The sequence below is a fragment of the Mesoplodon mirus genome (genome assembly GCF_964341445.2).
Source record: "Mesoplodon mirus genome assembly, chromosome: 11".
In the NCBI taxonomy this organism is placed as follows: domain Eukaryota; kingdom Metazoa; phylum Chordata; class Mammalia; order Artiodactyla; family Ziphiidae; genus Mesoplodon; species Mesoplodon mirus.
Genome location: NC_138987.1, coordinates 39613290 through 39631601, shown reverse-complemented (window position 1 = coordinate 39631601; position 18312 = coordinate 39613290). Strand labels below are relative to the sequence as shown.

The 18312-nt window shown below is 51.6% G+C and overlaps 2 protein-coding genes across 6 annotated transcripts in view; both read left to right on the top strand.

Moving 5' to 3' along the window:
- The window catches only part of PACSIN2 (protein kinase C and casein kinase substrate in neurons 2), a 140719-nt gene extending 135342 nt beyond the window's left edge, over window positions 1–5377 (top strand). For all 3 annotated transcript variants that reach the window (XM_082636969.1, XM_082636967.1, XM_082636968.1), the window contains one exon: window positions 3607–5377. In XM_082636969.1, the coding sequence (XP_082493095.1) occupies window positions 3607–3719 (113 nt within the window). In that variant the 3' untranslated portion in view covers window positions 3720–5377. The remainder of the gene's footprint in view (window positions 1–3606) is intronic.
- Window positions 5378–16530: 11153 nt separating this feature from the next.
- Window positions 16531–18312, top strand: part of ARFGAP3 (ARF GTPase activating protein 3) — a 51939-nt gene continuing 50157 nt past the window's right edge. The window contains exon 1 of one of the 3 annotated variants that reach the window (XM_082636724.1): window positions 16531–16706. In XM_082636724.1, the coding sequence (XP_082492850.1) occupies window positions 16638–16706 (69 nt within the window). In that variant the 5' untranslated portion in view covers window positions 16531–16637. The remainder of the gene's footprint in view (window positions 16707–18312) is intronic. The other 2 variants (XM_082636726.1, XM_082636725.1) reach the window with 2 other exon arrangements.

The following is an 18312-nucleotide window of genomic DNA, read 5'->3' as shown; positions in this document are numbered from 1 at the left end:
ATAAATTAAAAAAAAAAAAAAGTAGCAGATGCTCAACACCAAAGCTTAGAAGACAGCGAGGTGCCCATGTGCCTTTGCCCAACATGCTGCCCCAGTAGGGCTAAGGCCTGTGCACAGGAGATGCTGATTGCCAGGCCCCCTGGAAGCAGCTGCCCTACGGGTCCCCAAGGGAAGCCTTTCTCCAGAGGCCCACAGCTGGCAGAGGAGCCCAGACTCCAGAATAGCATGCAGCGTGTCCGTGGGCCCACAGCCTCATCTTGGGGCAGTGCTTTTCACACTCTTCCTGCAGCCATGCTGTGTGCACACCTACCACCAACACAGCTTTGCTGCCAGTAGCTGAAACCCCGGTTTTATAGAACAGTCTGGATCCTGATTGTATGAGCTCTGTGTGTGGAGATTTTCTATCCTGTCTTTTTTTTTTTTAATGCTGGTTGTAGTTCACCAAATGGGTTGCAACCCTCCATTTGAAGAGCACTATCTTAGAGCCTGTCCAGAGACGCTTGATCGGCCTGGTGCCAAGTGGGCCCAAAGGGAGCCAAGTTCCTTCCTTCTGCCTTGCCCCTCCTCAAAGCCAGCCCAGATTCAGCATCCATCCCTCCAGGGCAGGGGCTGTGCTGGGCCCTGACTCAACCAGCACAGGCTGAAGTGTGCCCTCCATGCTCCATCTCTGGGACAGACCCTCACTTCTGACCCCACCCCACCCCAGCTGGGGCTGTGTCCGGAAGCCCTCCTCTCCGCACTCAGCAGGCCAGCCAGCTCTCCCCAGACACTCGACCCCAGGGTTGGTCATTGGGTGCCTCTGGCTGGTTGTAGAAAGTTCTTTTCTTTTTTTAAAAATTTATTTATTTAATTAATTTATTTTTGGCTGCGCTGGGTCTTCATTGCTGTGCGCAGGCTTTCTCTAGTTTTGGCGAGCGGGGGCTACTCTTCATTGTGGTGCACAGGTTTCTCGTTGCGGTGGCTTCTCTTGTTGTGGAGCACGGGTTCTAGGCGCGTGGGCTTCAGTAGTTGTGGCATGCGGGCTCAGTAGTTGTGGCTTGCGGGCTTAGTTGCTCCACGGCATGTGGGATCTTCCCAGACCAGGGCTCGAATCCATGTCCCCTGCATTGGCAGGCGGATTCTTAACCACTGCACCACCAGGGAAGCCCTGGATGTAGAAAGTTCTTACGTGTCTTTTTTTTTTTTTTCCGGTACGCGGGCCTCTCACTGTTGTGGCCTCTCCCGTTGCAGAGCACAGGCTCTGGACGCACAGGCTCAGCGGCCATGGCTCACGGGCCTAGCCGCTCCGCAGCATGTGGGATCTTCCCAGACCGGGGCACGAACCTGTGTCCCCTGCATCAGCAGGCAGACTCTCAACCACGGCGCCACCAGGGAAGCCCCTCTTACGTGTCTTTAAACACCTTTGTTGAGTTTTCTTTTCTTTTTTTTTTTGGTGGCGGCGTGGGGGCGTGCCTTGAAGCTTGCGGGATCTTAGTTCCCTGATCAGGGATCGAACTGGCACCCCCTGTAGTGGAAGGGTAGAGTCCCAACCCCTTGACTGCCAGGGAATTACGTCGAGTTTTCTGACATCTTTGGTTGGGGTTGTTTCCCCCCTGCTTTGTTTGTTGATTGATTGATTTTTAATTTCTCATTCTTTCTAAATCTTTTTTTTCTCATTTGGCCCCGCTGTACAGCTTGCGGGATCTTAGTTCCCTGACCAGGGATTGAACCTGGTCCCCGGCAGTGAAAGCACCAAATCCTAACCACTGGACTGCCAGGGAATTCCCTCTAAAGTTTACCTATTGGATTAGTCAGCAGTTTTATAGATTTAAAATGTTTCCTTCTGTTCCCAGTGAATTACCAAAGGCAAACTGAAATGAATGTTTCTAGTCACCGGTTTACATTTTCACAACTTGGAAGGTTCCTATTAGTTTCGTCTGTTTTCTGTGTTATTTTTCTTTTCCCCGACATGACATTAGTTCCCGGCCCATACTGCCTCCTCTGTCTTCAGCACGCTCTGGCCGCTCTCCACTTCTCTGGGCCTTGGGAGCCTGTGGAGTCTTCCCTTGGGGCACTTTTCACCACGTGACAGCATCACAGAGCTGGTGCCCCGTTGGCTCCGGGCAGCCTCGCTCATCAGGGCCTGATGGGAGAAACACCAGTCGTCAGTGTCGGCCCTGCCCGGGGCCCATGGGGGCACCTGGGGGTGGGCGAAGATGAGGTTTACCGCTCAGCACGCTACACCTCGGCCCCCTGCATTCGCTCCTGATGTTGCCAAGCCAGACGTGCACGAGCACGGGTGCTGGCAGCAGCAGGTCGGGTGCACAGCGGGCAGAAGAACCATCGCTCGTGGGAGTAATGGCAGCCCCCGTCTACCGAGTGCTCGCTAGGTGGACCCAGGGCCCTTTTGTGTTTTAACACTTAGTCCTCACAGCGCCCCACCCCCACCCCTTCCCCCGGTCCACAGGTGAGGAAACTAGGCCCCAGGGGCGGGGCCTTGGCCAGGTCTCCCAGCAGCCCAGGTATTGGACCCCCAGGCATCTGGATCAGTATGGCTGCTACACAAAATAAAGAGTCAGGGAAATGTTGCTAAACAAGGCTTAATTGCCTGAGGGAAAAAAATGCAACTAAGCCTGAAAAATGGACCAAAATGCCAACAAGAAATACAAAGCTGCAAACTGAACAATAAGGACAGGCCTCAGCTGGCCTGTCTGCTGCCAGTTCCCACAGCCATCTCTGCAGGGTGGTCACCAGCCAGAGCTCCTTCCTGTCCCCTGGTCTAGACTGCTCTGTCTGTCCTGAATAGGAAAATGCCAGGCCTGGACCTCCCTCCACCTCAGCCCTGACCACACCTTTGGTCCTTGTCACTTGGCCTGTCTCCTTGAGGGACCAGGGCTCCATCTGTCCCTCTCTCATGTCTGTATCTCCTTCACCACCCAGGGCCTTGGTGTGATGTAGAGGTTCCTTCATGCTTGAACAAACAAAAGATAAATCAAACTGCACTAACACAGAGCCATGGGGAGATTCCAGAACCGTGCCAACACTCTCAGTGTGGGGAGGGGTTGATTTCCTTAAGTCAGAGGACAAATGTTCTGAGCTAGGTGCTGGGGATAGAATAATGGGTCCCCAACCCTCCCACAGCCTGCAGTCTAGACACATTAAATGAAGGCACCAAGACCATGACAACAAGTGCTGGAGGAGATACAAGAAGATCAGGCGGGCCAGGGCCCAGGGGAAGGAAGGATGGCAGTACAGGGCTGTGAGGGGGGTGGCACGGACACTGTGAAAGGATTCCTCTGACCTGGCCTGGGACAGGGAGGCAGAAGTCCTGCGGCATTTAATTCTGCCGTCTCTGTGGGAGCCCCACTGGCAACTGAGAACAGCTTGCTTTAGGATCACTGTGTGAAAGACCGGGACCTTTAGATCTCTCAGAGGCCCCCATAGCTAAACACGAAACCTCAGATGCAACTTGATAGAGAAAGAGCCAGGCCCTCGGGCCACGTTGCCCCCAGGAGAATGCCTGCCCTTCCCACCCAAGTGAGGGACCCTCTCTGGGCCCAGGGTGGGGGCTAAAACATGAGGGTGATTCTCTGTGGTCACCAAGACTGCTTCCTTTTTGTCTTGCAGGGGATGAGCTGACCAAGATAGAGGATGAGGATGAGCAGGGCTGGTGCAAGGGACGCTTGGACAACGGACAGGTTGGCCTGTACCCAGCGAATTACGTCGAGGCGATCCAGTGATGGGCTGGTGGGCTGGCTGGCGGAGGGGTGGAGGTGGAGGTCCCAGGAGCTCTGTTAGCCATTGGCCCCGGCCTCTGGTGCCTCCAGCCAGCTGTGTGGGCATCCACTCCTTTTCCTGCAAAAGATGATGGTTCCATTGCTCTTGGCTTCATGGTGTCTCTTGAAGGCAGACAAGCTGGTCATTTTACCTGGGACTCAGCACCCTTTCCACAGTGCAAATGGAGAGATCTGAGCACAGGAAGATGCAGTACAACAGAAATCGCCGGGACCCTCCCCTGCCCCCGCTCTCCCACTCGCTGTGTGTTGGCTTATCATGGATCTGTATATTCTTGACCTTGTCTTTCCTCCTCTCCTCCAAGTCCATGGTCATGGTGGGTTCCACTGATTACTTTCTCTGATGAGTCCCATCACCTGCAACTTAGATGAACAAACTTACATGCCATTTTCTGAGGGAGGACTTTGAGGTTTTTAATTTAAAGGCTGTGTACAGTTACTTTTTTATATACATGTTCTTCCATTCATTTATACTTAAATTATGGCATAGATGGATGTACACCAGTCTTAAGGAAATATCTCTATTTCCATGTCGTACTGTTAATCAACCATGCCACCGCCTGGGGCAAGCTGCGAGAGCCCGTAGCTCATTTGGACAGACAATGTTTGAGACAAGAGATTGCAGTAGAAAGATGGGAACACATGGTTGGATTCCTGTCGTGAACGCTGTCCACATTTGGGGCATCCAAATGTGAGTTTCGCAAATAACCTTATGTAGTACCCTCTAAGTCACCATATTTAAAAGCTATTTTCACTCTGTGCTTAAAACTTCACTCATGCAAATTAACAATTTTATCAGTGATTTGAAAGGTTAAAAAATAAGACTAACTTTTCAAGTGAATGCATCTGTAGTTAAGATGCTTTATATTAGACTGTCATGTCTTGGTGTATATCTGTATATATTATTTGATATTCAGAGAATCTAAAGAGCTCGTCTACTGTGTTAATGAGATTTAACAGCTTTTGACAGTGGGTTTAATTTGTAAACTGCTTTTAGACCGTGGCATTTGGGCACAGGCCTGGCTGGTCAGCTGAGACCCTCCGGGCTCGGGCCCTGGGCCTCTCTGAAGTGGAGCCTGCTGTAGGGAAGTCTGTCCTCACTGGCTAGCTGTGGGTCCAACTTCTAACTAGCCTTAGTCCTTTCTGTAGCAGAACACTGTACAAACCTCCCGTGTCTTTCCAGCAGTTGCAGATTTCACTGTCATCTGTATTCCTCCTGAGCAAACAAAAGCTGGCTCTCACCCTGCTAGCAGGAGGGTCTCTTCTCAGCATCCTTAGTCATCAGGGAGCAGGCGTGCTGGGGCAGGAAGCTACACTGTAATCATGGGGCAGGGGAGGGAGGGATAACCTTTATTTTGTGTAACTCAGACATTGGAGAAATGGCTGCTGCCATCACAAGCTATGCATTTTATTCAGTGTTTCCAGTGAGCTTGATGTCTTGCTTGGAAAATGGATGTGTGTCTGTCTGTCATGAACACTTACCAGCAGAAATCCTCATTCCTTTGCTACAGATGTACCAAAAATTGTCACGTCTTTTCAGTTTAGGTGTTTCTTTAAACGCATAGTATTTTAGAAAAAAAATCAATAAACAGTTGCTCTCGTGAGTATGACAGTCTCTGTGCTGTGTGTGTGCCTCACGCTCTCGTCAGCTGGTGGACATGTCTTCACTGGCATTTATGCACCAGCTCTGGAGCCAGGCAAGATCCCAGGTACAAGACCACTGCCCATGGGGCCGTGTCCCTGTCCCACTGCCCCTGCCAAGCTAGAGGTTGGGGAGTTGAGGCACCGGAGCCCCTTGCAGTTCTTCTCTCCCCCAAACCTGCCGCTGTGTGGCCTAGGCTCCCCCAGTGTGGGCAGCAGGCTGGCGCCTCCCTACCCACTCCCCAAGGCCCAATAGCAGGACCAGACCAGAGACCACTCATCACCCAAGCTTCCTTGAACGTATTTCCTGAGCACCCGCTGTGCACTGAGCCCTCTCTACTTATCTGCAAAGAACATGCCCATCTCCAAACACGCTGTGAGTGAGATGAGTCTCCCCGTTTCCATTTTACAGAGAAAGAAGCAGAGGCTCCAAGAGCCAGACTCACCCAAGGAGTCCCCGCTGGTCTGTGGCACCAAGTAAAATCCCTGAAGAGCCCTCCACCCTCACCCTCGGGGTTGACCTGAGTCGAAAGGAGGCCAGGGCAAAGCGGGAAAGGAGAGATGTGAGGGCTGCCGGACTCACTAACGTCGGTCAGGCTGCCAGAGAAGCGCCCCATCTGGGCACCAGGCCCTCACAGGGGTGCAGGAGCGAGGGGGTAGCCGCCACGCCAGTGTTAAACTTTGCCAGCTCATTAAGGGGCAAGGATGAATCTGTCATCTGCCACCTGGTCTGATGGTGATGGGGCCCCTGCTCTCCACTTCTGAGGAGGAGCTGGAGCCCATCGCAGCTGCCTGCTGCCTAGGGCAGTGACCAGCTTCTGCCTCGCCAGCCCCAGGCTCCTCTGAGAGACAAGCTGGGCCAGAGCAGAAGGGAGGGGTCAGAGCAGGCACCCAGTCCCGTCTCCTGAGCTGGGCCTGCTGGGCCAGCCAGTCCTGGGCTTTTGGTGAGCTCATGTACTGTGATGCCAGCGCATGGGGGAGGCTGGAGTCACCCCACTTTGCAGAAGACACACAAGGCCTGAAACTCAAGTCCAGTGACTTGCCCAAGTTCCTGTGACAGAACCGTGATTCAAACCCACATCTGCAGGATTCTCGAGGGCAAGCCCGTCCTCGCTTCCTCCACTGGCGGATAAAGAACAAGGTGGGTGAGCAGGAGGAACCCTCAAAAGTCAGGCCGAAACAACCGCTGCTCGGCGAGGCCCTTTTCTCAGCTTCCTGTATCCTCAGAGCTCCTGCAAGGAAGCCTGAAAGGCCCACACTGCCCACCTGCCCTGTCCTGTCCTGGCCCTCAGGGTGAGCCTGGAAACCTTAACTCGCTCCTGGGCCTCATCTTCTCAGGCGAGAGTGATACCTGCCTCCCCGGGTGGGGGTTAGCATAAAGGGGTGAAAGGCCACAGGTGCTCAGGAGATGATAACTTTTGCCATGATAATGCGTGACACCTCATCCTCCTCGTCCCCGGTCAGGACCCTCTGGCATCCTTGGCTGCCCCTCCCACGCCCTCCGTGCTGGGCCACTGAGCCCTCTTTGCCTCTCTGTCCTTCCCCACCCCCATAGCCACTGCCTGGGCCAAGCTGCCCCTTCTCCCCCTGGATCACTGCTGCATTCACACCACCCTCAGGGGTCCCCAGGGCCCTCAGCAGCCCACCCCACTTCCGTCAGCAGGGCGGGGGGGGGCGAGTATTTCCTCTCTAAGCCCCCCAGTAATGCCCAGAGGGCAAGTGACCTCTGGCCTAGTGACCTGGGCAGGGATCTGATGCTGCCACAGTACGAGCTAAAACACTGAGTCTTCTGAAGTCCCTGCAGATGGAGGACAGGGCTGGCCTCAGTGTCCCAGGCTTCCCTGCAGGGCCCTTATCCACCTGAACACAGGCAGGCCGGTCCCCTTGCCTGGACTGGCCTTCTCTGGGAGGCCTGTGGATCTGGGCTGTGCCAATGCCTCAAGTCCTAGGGGGCAGGCTTGGGGGGCCGCTTGCCACCCATGGGATAGGGGTGTGGGAAGCTGAGGCACCCTTCCTTGTTCCTGGGGCAACTGAGGCCAAGTGAGGGTCAGGAGTGATGCGCCTGTGGCCACAGAGCAAGTGGCTGGAGGAGCTGAGCCAGGTCTGACCCCGAGTAGTCCCTCCTGGCAGGCAGTTTGCTCCCTCCCTCCCTATTTTCTGTTCCTGGGCTGTATTCATTCATTCGTTCAAGCATTTCTTGAGCACCTACTGTGTGCAAGACTCGGTGGTGCCAGGACAGACATGAGGAAGGGCCCACGTTTGCCTTCAGGGGACTCCAGAGATCAGGGATAGACGGAGTCACTGTGATACTGGCCGCAGTGGCCAGAGAGGAGGGGGCAGGATGGTCTCCTGAGTGTGCATGGTGGATTCTGGAGGTCAGCCTACAAGTCTCAGGAAATGTGGACAAACAGGGCCTCCCAACCCAGCTCCAAGACCCTAAGGGGTGGAGCACTATGGGGTCCTTGAGCTGTTTCCCCCACTTCCAGCGGGAAGTGTCCCCGCCTGGGTGGAGGTCAGGCTGGGCTGTGGGCAGACTGGGGGGACCTCCACCCCTGTGGGCCCTGAAGCCCGAGCAGGTGCCTGAGCCTCTCTGAGCTGGGCGTCCAGAAGCGGGAGAACTTGCCAGGTCGGGGCCCTGATCTCAAGGTGTCCTGGAAACTACCTCTCGTCCCCCCACCCCTTCTCACAGCCCCAGCTCTCTCCAGGGTGGCAGCTGCCCTCTCTGCGCCTCTCTGCGCCCCTGCCCAGACACCGGCAGGAGGCGTGTGCCCCTTTCTGGGCCTTAGTTTTCCCCTAGACGGGCCCACAGTGACCTCCGGGCTGGATATCTGTGGGCTCTGGAGGGAGCAAGTAGAAGGGCCGGGCCACAGCGCCTCAATGGACAGACCTGGGGCCCCCTGGTGGAGAGGCCTGCGCCCAGGATAGAAGCAGCTCTGCTGCCCGGGGAAGGACAGACCCAGGTTGAGGTATGAGGCTCATGCCCCACCAGGCAGGGCCACTGCCAAGCACAGGGTCAGAGGAACCAGGCTGACCCCAGCACTCTTGGGGGACAGGCAGCTTCTCAGCCTGCTGTTTCCAACCAGCCTTGGGCTAAACATGTATCAGCTACATGCCAGGCCCTGTGCTGAGCACATTTCCCTGCAAAGGATCATAGAAATCTCACGATGTATGAGCACCATTTTATAGATGAGGAAACAAACGAGAGAGCTTGAGTGACTTACATCGGGCCACACAGCAAGTCAGGGTAGAGGTGGGGTTTGAACTCCGCTGCCCAACTCTAAACAGCAGATGCTGCTGTCTAAACTGCTGGTTCTCAAACATCTAGAGGGCTTGTTACAACCCAGCTTGCTGGGCCACATTCCAGAGTTTCTGAGTCACCAGGTTGGGGGTGAGGCCCAGGGCTTGCATATCTAACGAGTCTCCAGCTGACGCTGACCCAGGACCACCCTCTGAGCAAGTCAGAGCTGCCCAAAGTACCAGCAATTCCGTGTCCTCCTTGATTTGTTCATACAACCAGCAGATGCTCCTAACCCAGCTCTGGGGACCCAGAGACTGATCAACCACAGTCTGGGCCAAGGAGGTGGGCACAGTATGGGCAAAGAGAGCCCAGGGAGCAAGGGACACAGGCCAGTGTGACCTCCCATCCCTGGCAAGGGGCAGGGAGGGTTAGGAGGCAGCCACGTAGTAGAGGGAGAGGTGCCTCATGAGGGTCGGATGGGCACCTTGTGTCCCTGACCCTCAGTTTCCTCATCTGGAAAATGGGGAAATGGTTCCTATCTTTTCTTTTTCATCATCATTTGGGGTCAAGAATGTGAAAGTGCTTGTTAAAACACACAAATATGAGGCACCTTGTTGTGAAAGTGATCTCATCCCCAAACACCATCCTAACTCAAGCCGATAATAACCAAAGTGTGCAGACCCCAGATGGAGACTCCGGATCCTCCCCAGCCAGAGGCTGGGCGTGAATGCTTCCTCCAAGCCATATATTCATCCATCTCTGAAACTGTACAGAAGAAGTCTGGGTTTTCCACACCAAAATCTGACAAAATATTTTTTTCTTCTCTGAAAATTAATGAGTCTTACAAAGGTGTAAAGACGAAGCCAGTGGTTAAGAGCATGGATTGTGAGGTCATAGTCTCTGCACTCAGACTTGGCTCCAATTGTGGGACCTTACTTAGCTATGTTACCTTGAGCAAAATACTTAATTTCTCCGAGGCTTGGTTTGCTCATCTATAAAATGGCAATAAGAGTAAACATTTGTATTTCACTCTGTGCCAGACCCTGTTCTCAACTCTTTAACATTTACTAATATTTAACAAAGCAGCCCTATGAACTAGGTAAATATTATTATTCCTATTTCTATAGGTAAGGAACCTGAGGCACAGAGAGGTTAGGTAACTTGCCCAAGGTACCATACAGCCAAGCTAGCTAGGTTCAGAAGTGGGTGGTGCAGTGCAGTCCCTGCCCACTAGGCTGTGCTGTTGGACAACGAGGTCGCCTGCCTCAGAGGGCGAGGATGTGCCTGTCCCCAGTGGCGCTCATTAACATACCTACCAGAATGGGAGTTACACCATTTCGGAGACACCGGACCTGAAAGGCCCTCCTCCGTGCTCTGGAGCGCCTCAGTGCCATTACTGGCACGTCTTCTTGCTTAAACAGCAAGCTCCTTGGTGCAGACACTGGGCCTTAATCTTCTCTCTAGCCCCAGTGCTTTGGAGCGAAATTGAAAAGAAAAAATGAAATCAGTTTTGGACCACCCAATAAAAGTCAGATTGGACTGTTTTAGACCTCTTCAAATCCTCTGTGGAAAAGGCTAGGAAATGAAGGAAGGAAGGAACAGATGAACAAATGAACTGCATAAATAACATCACTCTCTGAGGAAAGGATAACTAACACCGGCCGTCAGCGGGCTAAAGCCCTGACATGCAGCATGGCAACCGAAGGCCACAGAAACCCGAGTGCCTGGCCAAGAGGTCTGAGAACAAACAGCCCCAAGCCGGATGACATTTGATCAACAAGGTGAAACTGACTGCAAGCGAACTGTGTACAGCTCTTTGGCCACTTCCTGGTCAAGATTAGCCAGGCTGCTCCTGCCCCTCTATAATAGTTTTCAAATAACAATGTTAATGACCACTCTGTAGTTGTAAAAGGAACAAAGGTTCAGATGAAAACTTGAAAACTAAGCAAAAGTATTCAGAAAAACATTAAAGTCCCAACATCCAGAGGTAATACTGCTGACATTCTGGTGCATTTTTTCTAGTCTTTTTTCTATACATACACACGTGCCCATGTTTCACTGTCCTTATCATTAATGTGTGTGTTTTTTACAAAATTGGGATCATACTCTAAACGTAGTTTGGTACCCTGCTTCATTCTCTTAATATTTGATCATGAGCATTTTCTCATGTCCCTAAATATGCTTCCACTAAAAATGTTTAATGGCTGCATGACATTCCATGTGTTAGAAGTCTCATATTGCGGAGCACGTCTTTGTTTCCCATCTTTTTTTATTTTTTTAAGGTATAATTTACATATAGTAAAACGCACCCTGCTTAGTGTATAATTTGACAAATGCACATACGTCATGTAACCACCACCACAAACAAGATATAGAGCTGTCCCCTCACTCTCCAGATTTCTGCCTGGTCCTCTGTAATCAACCCCTCCTTGTATTTCCAGCCCCTGGAAACCACTGATCTGTCTTGTTTCCATAGTTTTGCCTTTTCCAGAATGTCATATGAATGGAACCATACAATATGTAGCTTTTTGTAATTGTCTTATCTTTCACTTCACATAATTCATCTGAGATCCATCCACGTGGTTTCATGGATCAGTTTGTTACTACTTATTGTGGGTAGTTTACATTGAATGAATTTACCATGGTTTGTTAGTCCAAGTGAAGGATATTTGGGTTGTTTCTAGTTTTTGATTACAAATAAATGTGTTATAAACATTCAAGTACAGGTTTTGTGTAAACATAATTTTTCATTTCACTATACAATTATTTTTTATAATACTGTAATGTTGCAAATGTCACAGTAATGAGGATTCTAAATCTTTTATCCCATTAAAGGCAGAAATGGCATCAGCTTTAATTTCTTTTTTTAAAAAAAATAAATTTATTTATTTTATTTTTGGCTGAGTTGGGTCTTCACTGCTGTGCGCAGGCTTTCTCTAGTTGTGGCGAGTGGGGGCTACTCTTCGTTGCAGCAGTGCACGGGCTTCTTGTCACAATGGCTTCTCTTGTTCTGGAGCACGGGCTCTAGGCGTGTGGGCTTCAGTAGTTGTGGCTCGCGGGCTCTAGAGCACAGGCTCAGTAGTTGTGGCGCACGGGCTTAGTTGCTCCACGGCACGTGGAATCTTCCCGGACCAGGGCTCGAACCCGTGTCCCCTGCATTGGCACGCGGATTCTTAACCACTGTGCCACCAGGGAAGTCCTAAATTTCTATTTAAAAAAAAATCAATCAAGGGGCTTCCCTGGTGGCACAGTGGTTAAGAATCTGCCTGCCAATGCAGGGGACACGGGTTCGAGCCCTGGTTCGGGAAGATCCCACGTGCCGTGGAGCAACTAAGCCCGTGCGCCACAACTACTGAGCCTACGCTCTAGAGCCTGTGAGCCACAACTATGAGCCCATGTGCCACAACTACTGAAGCCCACACACCTAAAGTCCGTGCTCCGCAGCAAGAGAAGCCACCGCATTGAGAAGCCTGAGCACCACAATGAAGAGTAGCCCCCACTTGCCGCAACTAGAGAAAGCCTGCGTGCAGCAATGAAGACCCAACCCAGCCAAAAATAAATAAATTAATTAATTTTTAAAAAATCAATCAAGGTGAATTCCCTGGAGGTCCAGGAGCTAGGACTCCACTCTTCCACGCAGGGGGCACAGGTTTGATCCCTGGTCAGGGAACTAAGATCCTGCAAGCCACATAGCGCAGCCAAAAAAATGGGGGCGGAGAGGGCATTTGTGAATTTCCAGAAGTGTGAAACCAAGCAGGACTCCGCAGGGCCCTCCTGGGTACAAAAGCCCCTCTGTGTCCCCTGTCTCTTGTTTGTGAAAAACGGCTTTAGTCTCCCAGAACTTCCCTGAGTTCCAAAGACCAGACTCAAGCAGCTACTAATCAAGGAAGTGAGGAAATGCAGAAACAAAGGAAAAGCAGTCAAGAAACTAGTTCATCAATAGAGCAGAGTCCTAGTTCCTCCTCATAACAATTGTCATAACAATCTGATGCATCTTTGAGTTGTTCTGCAGAAACTAAGACCCCACGCAGGTGGAGGTTGTTGACTACACACTCACCCCAAGCACATTGACCCCAGACTGGTTGGAACCAGAAGGTTCCTGAAATATCACCCTGTTAACTCACCACCAACCAATCAGAAGAAAGCCCATGAGCTGAAACCCTCACCCCAATGTTGCCTTTAAAACCCATTTCCTGAAAACCATCGAGGAGTTTGGGTCTTGGAGCATGAGCTGCCCATTCTCCTTGCTTGGTGCCTGCAATAAACACTGTGCTTTCCTTCACCACAACCCAGTGTCAGTAAACTGGCTTTGTTGTGCAGCGGGCAAGCAGACCCAAGTTCAGTTTGGTAACAAGTGCACTGCCTGAGCATATACGGATTAGTGGAAATCAGAGAAGACTGGGAATTCCCTGGTGGCCCAGTGGGTAAGACTCCACACTCCCAATGCAGATCCCTGGTCGGGGAACTAGATCCCGCATGTATGCCACAACTAAGAAGCCCGCATGCTGCAACTCAAAGATCCTGCAGGCCGCAACTAAAGATCCCACATGCTGCAACTAAGACCCGGCACAGCCTAAATTAATTAATTAATTAATTAATTAAAAAGAAAAAAAAAAGCAGATAAGGTTGCTCATGATTCCATGAGCTCATTTTCAAAAGTATCTGACCTGTACAGAAATGGCATGTCTGAGATAGTGTTCACTTTGTAAGTTGCCTGCCATTCCAGTTCTACAAGGATCAAGCCAATAGCCACTGCAGTCACCCACTGACAGTGTACCTGAGGGGAATTCAGGATGGTGAAAAACAGGAATCATTCTGTCCTTTGGATACTGGCCCTGAGATAGTTAAGATACACAACTAAGGAAAAATTTCAGTAACCCCAGATTCTTGTATCTCCCCATACAGAGAAAAGCACTAAAATCATTTACCTGAGATGTCTGTTTTTGTGATTCCCAGTAATCTTTTGACATTCAATTACATGTTTTTTTTCCAGCCCCCCTCCCCAAATTCATATATATCCTGGCTCCTCCCTCACCTCTTTGGAACAGTACATCAAGGCCATCTGAAAGGCTGTCTCCTGGGTTAGAGTCCTCAGGAAGACACTGAATAAATTCAGCTCACAGCTCTTACATTGTGTGTGCGTGTTGTTTTCTTTTTTAAGTCAGCAATTTGTTTTCTTTTCAGCACTAACTAAAGTCCACCAGGGCAAGGATGAGATCTGTGCTTATTCTCACTTTGTGATTCATCATATGACTATGTAAGCATGTCTGGTTTTTCCTAGAGTGGCACTTGGCTTTCAGCAAGCTCCTGTCTGACTGGATGGACTAAATAAACTAAATGTTGTCTCACTTGGCCAGAGCCACACCAGGATATCCCCATAAGACACAGATGGCAAGGACAGTACCCAGGGGGCAACGTGGGCCTGCCTGTTGGCTGGGCCCTTCTTTCGAAGCTCTTCTGTGTTCTATTATGCTCAGATCTGAAGCAATGAATTTCTGCCTACCCTCCTTTGAGAGCAAGAGGATTTCCTACCCTCTTCAGGATTGGTATTACTAGATTTTGCTTCTACTCCTGGCAGCAATAGATCTTTGCTTGTAGCCTGAGGGAGAGTGAATTTGCTGCTTTTGCTTTCTAAAAGAGAAGGGAAGCGGGTGGGGTTTTGTGCCCGTCCCCCAAAAGTTGGATGCCTGCCCTACCAAGGGGTTTCTCTCTGGTGTCAGAGATCTCTGTCTCCATCTTTCTCATGAAGATAGATTTCTAATGGAGGTTTATGGAAGAGAGCTTGTGAATGAATGTAAACTCTTCTTGTTTCTGAGGCTCCTAGCTATTCCAAATTGACATGCTAGCCCATGCTTGGCATCTAAGAATTCATTAAAATTTTAACTGATTTCCTCTCGCCCACTTGTATGGCAGCCACCTCTTTCCCCTGTGCTTTGCCAAAGGTGAAAGAGCTCTTTGTTCCAAGTGTGTTTGGAGAGGCTAGGCTCTCTTTGGAATTCAGTTTACTTGGTTGCTTTGCAACCTCAGCTCTCTGATGGGCTCAAGAGAAGTTATGATTTTAAAGGTTATCCAGCCTTTTCTCATTATTATGTTAGGAGTGACGTTCTTTGCAGCTTTCTACATTCTAAGTCCATTCCACGCATCCTTATTGAATGCATACTATGTGCCAGGCTTTGTTCTAGGTGCTGGGGATAGAGAGGTAGATGCAATACATCTGATCTCAAAAAATGTATATTCAGTTGAGGGGAGTATTACACATTATGACATTAGGTGATAATAAGTTCTATGAAGAACGCTTAAGCAGATGATAGAAAAGAGAAAGATGGGTGTACAAATGGTATCTTTTTGGGTGTGTGTGTCCCCTTATGCCCCAACTAGTGTAGATACTGTCTACACTTCATTGCACTTTTTTTCTTCTTCTCAGGGATCTCTATACTGGAGACTGGAGTAGACAATATCCTGAATCTGATATATAACTTGGTAAGAAGATTTCAACTCCAAATAGTAAATGGGACCATCATTCCCATTCCCATCAGAAAGCACCGGACTCATAAACATGCCAGGTATTCTGTGTAGGGTCAAACCCGTACCTAGGGACACAAAGTACAGGGGTATGTATATACTTTTTTTTTTTTTTTTTTTTTTTTGCGGTACGCGGGCCTCTCACTGTTGTGGCCTCTCCCGTTGCGGAGCACAGGCTCCGGACGCGCAGGCTCAGCGGCCATGGCTCACGGGCCCAGCTGCTCCGCGGCATGTGGGATCTTCCCGGACCGGGGCACGAACCCGTGTCCCCTGCATCGGCAGGCGGACTCTCAAGCACTGCACCACCAGGGAAGCCCGGTATGTATACACTTTGACTCAATACAAGGCAGAACTTTCAGTCACAGCTGAAGCTTACTGTAAAAGTAACTTACTGTTCTGGAAGGTAATACATTTCCCTTCCTTGGAATAGTTCCAACCCTGCAAGCTTCCAGCTTCCCTGAGGGCATCTAACCAGACAGGTTGAAAGACCACTGCCAAAGCCTTTGCCAGGGCTTCACTGGGAAGCTGCTCTCCTGCCCTGCTCAGCACTGATTCCCCATCTCTCACCCCACTGTACAGAGGAGCAAACCCAGCTTTAGAGACGTGATCTGACCAATGTCACAGAGCTGGGAAGGAGCTGGCCGGACTGAGCTTGGAGCCAAGGTTTGCATTTGACTCCAAAATCTGTTATCCTTCTCCTGACCCATGACACTTACCTAGTGGCTCCACACCCACTAACGCAAAACAGGCACCTTTCTCCAAGCGTTTAAACCCTCCAGCTAGTAATGTCGGCCGAGGGTAGGAAAGGGCCAGCTTCTTTTCTTGTCTATATTCATCAGATCTGACTGAGCGCCTTTTGCCTCAGGAGAACTGCTGACTCTCTCACTGACATAACCCAAACTGATCCTTTTCGCCATAGGACGCTTCCCACCAGGGCTCAGGCGACTAGAGAAAATCCGGCGCCTGGACTGAGTCCTCGGGTGTGGGGAGCCGGCGGGGAGGCCCTTGCCCCGTAAGTTTCCTCCTTTGTCACTTGCAGTGACAGGATCTGCCGCTCTCACGGGGAGGAGGTGAGAGGACCTTGGCCGAGGAAGCAGTCCGTCAGCCGAAGCGGTGGTGGCTCGATCGGCCGTGCGCGCAGGCACAAACCCGGCCCGGGCCGGGCTTCGCCAGGCACTGCCGGGAGTGGAGGCCCCGCGGAGGCCTGGAGGAAGCGCGCGAGCCTCCTGCGTAGGAACCCGGGCGGGGCCTGAGTGGGCGGAGCCAGGGGCACGGTTAAGCGAGGGCCACCGGGCCGAGTGGCGCATGCGCTCCGGCAGTGGGCGGGGACATCGAGAGGCCGGGTCTGATCGTCACGGGCAGCCCCGCCCTTCGGCCATCGTCTACCTCCCGGAGGCGGCAACCGCTCCTGCTCTGCCCTTCCCGGTTGGTGGGGCCAGCTGCGCCTCGTTTCTTTGGTGACCATGGGGGACCCCAGCAAGCAGGACATCCTGACCATCTTCAAGCGCCTCCGGTCGGTGCCCACCAACAAGGTAACGGCCGCCGGGCGTGTTCAGGCTTGCTTGGTATCCCTGCCGGAGCCTGCGGGCGGCCCCTGCGGCGCCAGTGGCCGCGGCCGCGGCCGCGGCCGCGGGAGGAGGAGCCGGCCCGGCCTGTGACACGTCGCACTGTGCGGCCGCAACGGCTGGGCCTCGCCTGGGTCCGGACTGTGCGCCGCCCCGCAGCTTCAGCAAGGGAGGGGCGGGGTAGGGGGCGCACCCCAGGGTCCGAGGCAGGGCGGGCACCTGGGAGTTCTGGGGGCGGGAGGCGAGAGCATCTGGGGGTCCCGGGGGCGGACACTTGTGGGCTCCTAACACCGGGCCGGGGAACTAACGGGGGGCGGAGGAGGCTTTTGGTGGGGGCGGAGTGGACACGAGTTCCTGAGAGAGCTGGGTGCGAGCTCGAGGGCCCGAGAGAGGGCTGGGGGGCGTACCCGCGGCTCCTGCGACTGGGGGCGGAGACCGCAGGCCACCTATGACCCAGCCGGGAAGCATGCGCCGGGCCAGAAACTCCAGCTGGTAGCGCTGGGCGCTCGGGGAAGCTCGGCTCGCCCCCTCCCCGCCTCCGAGCTCACCTCTGAAGCTCCTCAGGGAAGCTGTGTCCTCTGGTGGCAGCCTCAGTTTGCCTGTTTGATAAAGCTGCTAAGTGATCACTGCTAAAAGGCTTCGCGCTCTTGTCTCTTGCTAAGAAAGCCCACCACAGACCCCTTTCCCTTCCTTCTCTTTTGTCTCTCTCTTTGGAGATGGGGGTTTTCCTTTTTTTTTTTTTGTCATCTCCAGAGACTGTCCCTTCCCCCCACCCATGACTCTTACAACTTATCGCTACTGGCTGGAGATGTTGTGGTGACACATCGGGCTAAAGTGACACCCTCCGCTGAGGATCACAGGTCAGAGTGGAACCTGGACAGTGCAAAGGGCCGTCGTGTCAGCGTGGACTCTGTGTAACTCTGTGCAAAACTCTGGTTTTACAAAACTTAGATGTCTTTGTTTTAGGTCTAGGTGGAGGGGAGCCCATGTTTTTACAGCCTAAGAGAAGTGAGCAAGGAAACAGTTTATTGGAGGTGATATCTGATGAACGTAGGAAAGTCAGGAGGGGAAAGGTTCCAGGAATGCTCCAGTGCCGATTTCTTTGCTATTTTCTTGATTTTCAAATTTAGGTTAATCTGTTTATAAAGAGGCGTTGATGTAAACTAGAGCAGATTAGGATCTGCATTTAGCAGTGTGGAAACTATACATTTTTTGGTCTGCTTTATCTCAGAAACCCAACATATGTTCTCTTTGACTGAATTCATCAAAAGATGCCCCTTTTAAATAAGAAGTCAGTGTCTTTATACCAAGAGCACTTTTGAGGGACACGTGTGGGCTTGCTTGTAAATTGTTATCCAGACCCTGGGACTTCCTAACTGTCAACTTGGCCAGGTTACTTGACTACTTTGTGCCTTATTTTCCTCATCTGAAAATGGGGCATGAACTAGATCTAATTCAGAGAGTTACTGTGAGGATTAAATGAGAAAATCCAAGAAAAGCACTTAGAGCAGTACCTGTATATACTGGCCCTCGATACATGTCAGCAATTTTTTGTTGTTATTATTTTTTTAAT